The 3296-nt window shown below is 43.6% G+C and overlaps 1 protein-coding gene across 1 annotated transcript; it reads right to left on the minus strand.

The window, feature by feature from the left end:
* Positions 1-547: 547 nt before the first annotated feature.
* evx2 (even-skipped homeobox 2) lies at positions 548-2704 on the minus strand. Its single transcript, XM_038721028.1, has 3 exons — positions 2311-2704; positions 1646-1878; positions 548-1162 (listed from the first exon to the last, which is right to left on the minus strand). Exons 1-3 carry the CDS (start codon positions 2702-2704, stop codon positions 548-550), a joined length of 1242 nt encoding a protein of 413 aa, XP_038576956.1.
* Between the last annotated feature and the right edge of the window lie 592 nt (positions 2705-3296).

The following is a 3296-nucleotide window of genomic DNA, read 5'->3' on the forward strand; positions in this document are numbered from 1 at the left end:
TGTCACGCTGAATATTGGACATTTGAGCCGCAGAAATATGGAGTGTGATTCAGTTGCAGTTCTTGGTTTAATGTGTGGGATTTGTAGGAACAAATACAATCATTTGAAGTGGTACAATGGCTGAGGCATGGGGACAGAATGGATACACTGCATGGTCTTATTTTTCCAAATATGTGTAAATTAATCTTGCACAGCCCATAGAAAATTGCTCTACTGGCACAGCACGAGGGCACAAGCTTTTAGAAAAGTTTTTTTGTGAGTTGCAAAATTTTCGATGATTAGCTATTCATGTCTTTTTCGTTATAAAGAGTCTTTTGGACTTGAATGAGAATTTTAGAAAGTGTTGTGCGTGTGTGTGTGTGTGTGTGTGTGTGTGTGTGTGTGTGTGTGTGTGTGTAGGTATGTGTGTTTACAATGCAGCCTAATAAACGACTGCTTTACCCAGGTGTGATTTTTTTAAAGTAGGCCTATAGCCTATCCCCCTAAAGTAGGACTGGAGCAAAAAAAAAAAAAAAAAAGGAAACGGTCATGTAGGCTGCATGATGAGTTATCTGTTAAGTGAAGTTTCTTCTCGTTGGTCTGGTGACGGGACTGAGGTCTTGCTGAGAACAGCAGCAGAATACGGCAGAAATCCACTCTCGGATCTTTGCCCGGAAGCTGTGCAGGTAAAGTCAGCACTCCCGCTCCTTGAACCCAGCGCGCTCGCCGCCTGGCTGCTGTGGCAGCTGAGACACGAACAAGGCCCGGTGGCTGACGGGGCGCTGACCGCCGCCGCCGCTGCCGCCGCAGCAGCCGCCGCCGATGCCGCTGCTGAACTATTCAGGCCCGCGGGTGACTGGTAGAGTCCTGGGTGCCTGAAGCTGCACAGGAGCTCTGGCCGTGAGTAGGGGTGGGAGAGTGCTCGGAAAGTATCGAGGGGGCGGATGGAAGTGGCGAAAGGTGACGAGGCGGCACCGGTGGCGGCGGCAGCAGCAGCAGCCGCCGTGACACCGACGTGCGGGTAGTAATGTAGAGGCATGTGCGAGTGGAAAGGGTAAGGTAGACTTCCTGTAGCTGCCGCGTGCGTCATCATGTAAGTGTAGAAGCTGGGGTCTGCTGGATGGGGCCAGGACATCGCCAAACGCTGCCTTTTATCCTTCATCCGCCTGTTCTGGAACCACACCTGCACACACAGTCAAAACAAGGCCCATATTGAAGCTGCCATGTTGTTTCCAACCTCTAAATTTAGACCTGTAAAGAGTGTGTGGTTCAGCGTGTGCTCAGGACAGACACTCATCCCTGCACTGATATTAAAAGCTCCTGTATGCTCCTGTCATTGAACATGAATATGATCTGTTATCACATTAAAATGTACCAATTACCTTACACATGTGGGTTAAATACTTTGTTTTTTGTAGGTAATTATTTTCAAAGAAGGAAGGTAGCCTATACATTGAACACGGTTGCATTGATAACAAATAAAAGCCTTATTTTGTATTGGCCTACAGGCTTCACATTGTAACATTCCATAAGCAGAAATACGGATTATTATATATAATGGCTATATTTTCTACTGCATTGTAGGTAGGCTATAAATGTATTTGCACCTACGTCATTACTTTCTCTGTAAAAACACGTACATATTACAAGAATAACATTAATCTACCTTAATCGTAGTCTCGGGCAGATTCAGCGCTGCGGCTAATTCACATCTTCTTGGTCTCGAAACGTAATTTTCCCTGTAAAACTCTTTTTCCAGTCTTCCGATTTGTTCTCTGGTGAAAGCTGTCCGATACCTCCTCACTTGGTCGGAATTTGATCCTCCCGTTGAATTACCGTTCATATTCGCGAGGGAGTTTGAGCTTGTGTTGGAAGATCCAGAATTGCTGTCTGAAAAACCTAAATTAAAAAAAGAGAAAATGAAAAGAAACTCTTATTAATATTGATAATATTGAAATAATAGAGTGTTCTTGTTTGTGGAGCTATAGTATATTTGCCATCTTAATAATAATAATAAGAAGAAGGTCGATGTAGAAAAATGTCGAGGCAAATTCTGAAGAAATGTCATTATTTTACTAGTATTACATTTGTCCATTGTTGTAGGCCTACAGTAATAATAATAATAGTATTCGCAATAATAGTAATAATATTACAAGTAACAGTATTAAGAATAAAATGCATTATATCGGTAATAATTACAAGCTATGAATTTTTCTTTATTTCTGTTTTGGATAGAGAGAGAATAATAATAATACCCGCTATTTTAACATCAAAATAAAACGTCAGAAATAAAAGCAAGATAGATCCGGATGAAATTAAATTAAATCTTACCTTTGTTATTTTCTTTGTGCTGGCTCGGGGAGCGATGCGCAGGGCATCCCACCTCCACATCACTGTTAATATCTGAATCTGGTGAAACTTCGGAGTAAAGGCTCATTTTCTTTCTGCTTTCTGACGATGAAATTTCCGCCGAAGAGGTATTTTCACTGTTGTGGTGTGTACCGAAAAGACTGTCAATTTCAAATTTGCCTTTCGTCGGGATGTCCCCCAGATTTCCATGGAGAGAAGCCGAAGTTATTCTCGGGCTTAGCCGTCCGCTGTGCTGAGAGTTTTCCAGGGCCTCCAGCACTGAATTTCCAGGCGTGTCTGCGAGCCTCTTCCCTGCGACGGGACTGTGCAGACCTCTCTCCATCAATATCATCTCTTTTCTTATCCTCTCCATCATTAAGCCGCGCAAGACGAACAAGAAAAAAAAACACCCACAGCACTTGTCCAGGGGGGCTGGAGCACCAATGAGTTGTGTCGCAGCTAAATCCGCATGCAACTCAGCAACTGTCTCAAAATAACTGTCTCTAAACCTTTTTATAAGCAAGACGCAAAAAAGTGAAGAATCTGAATGCAATCGACGAGCGACTGCTCAAAATGAGCCGTGCATCCTGCCCACAGCAGCGAAATGTCATTCATCAAAAGTGGTTGCTGCTCGTTGTTAAAATGCTCGGCTGACGTTGCTCCAATGATCATTTATTGTAACAGGTTTATAAGCAAATAAATAGGAGAGGGCTGTCACTTGATGATGGAGGCGGCCTTCGGTCAGACGAATAATATCCAAGTGGAGAGGAAGAGAGGAGTGAGGAGCGAGGTGCTGCTTGTCCCTGGGTTGATCTCTGAGTCTGTTTTAGATTGCTCTTGGGTTTGGCCTCTTGGGTGAAATTGACAGTCTGATTAATAAAATGAGCGGTGCAACATTTCCCTCTTCATTTAGGAATATTATTATGCTTTGATTCTCCATTGTTTCCCTCCCCTCTCCTCGCCCTCCC

This window comes from Micropterus salmoides, unplaced genomic scaffold (genome assembly GCF_014851395.1).
Source record: "Micropterus salmoides isolate LMB-PRFRI ecotype aquatic unplaced genomic scaffold, ASM1485139v1 Ms_hic_scaffold_15, whole genome shotgun sequence".
In the NCBI taxonomy this organism is placed as follows: domain Eukaryota; kingdom Metazoa; phylum Chordata; class Actinopteri; order Centrarchiformes; family Centrarchidae; genus Micropterus; species Micropterus salmoides.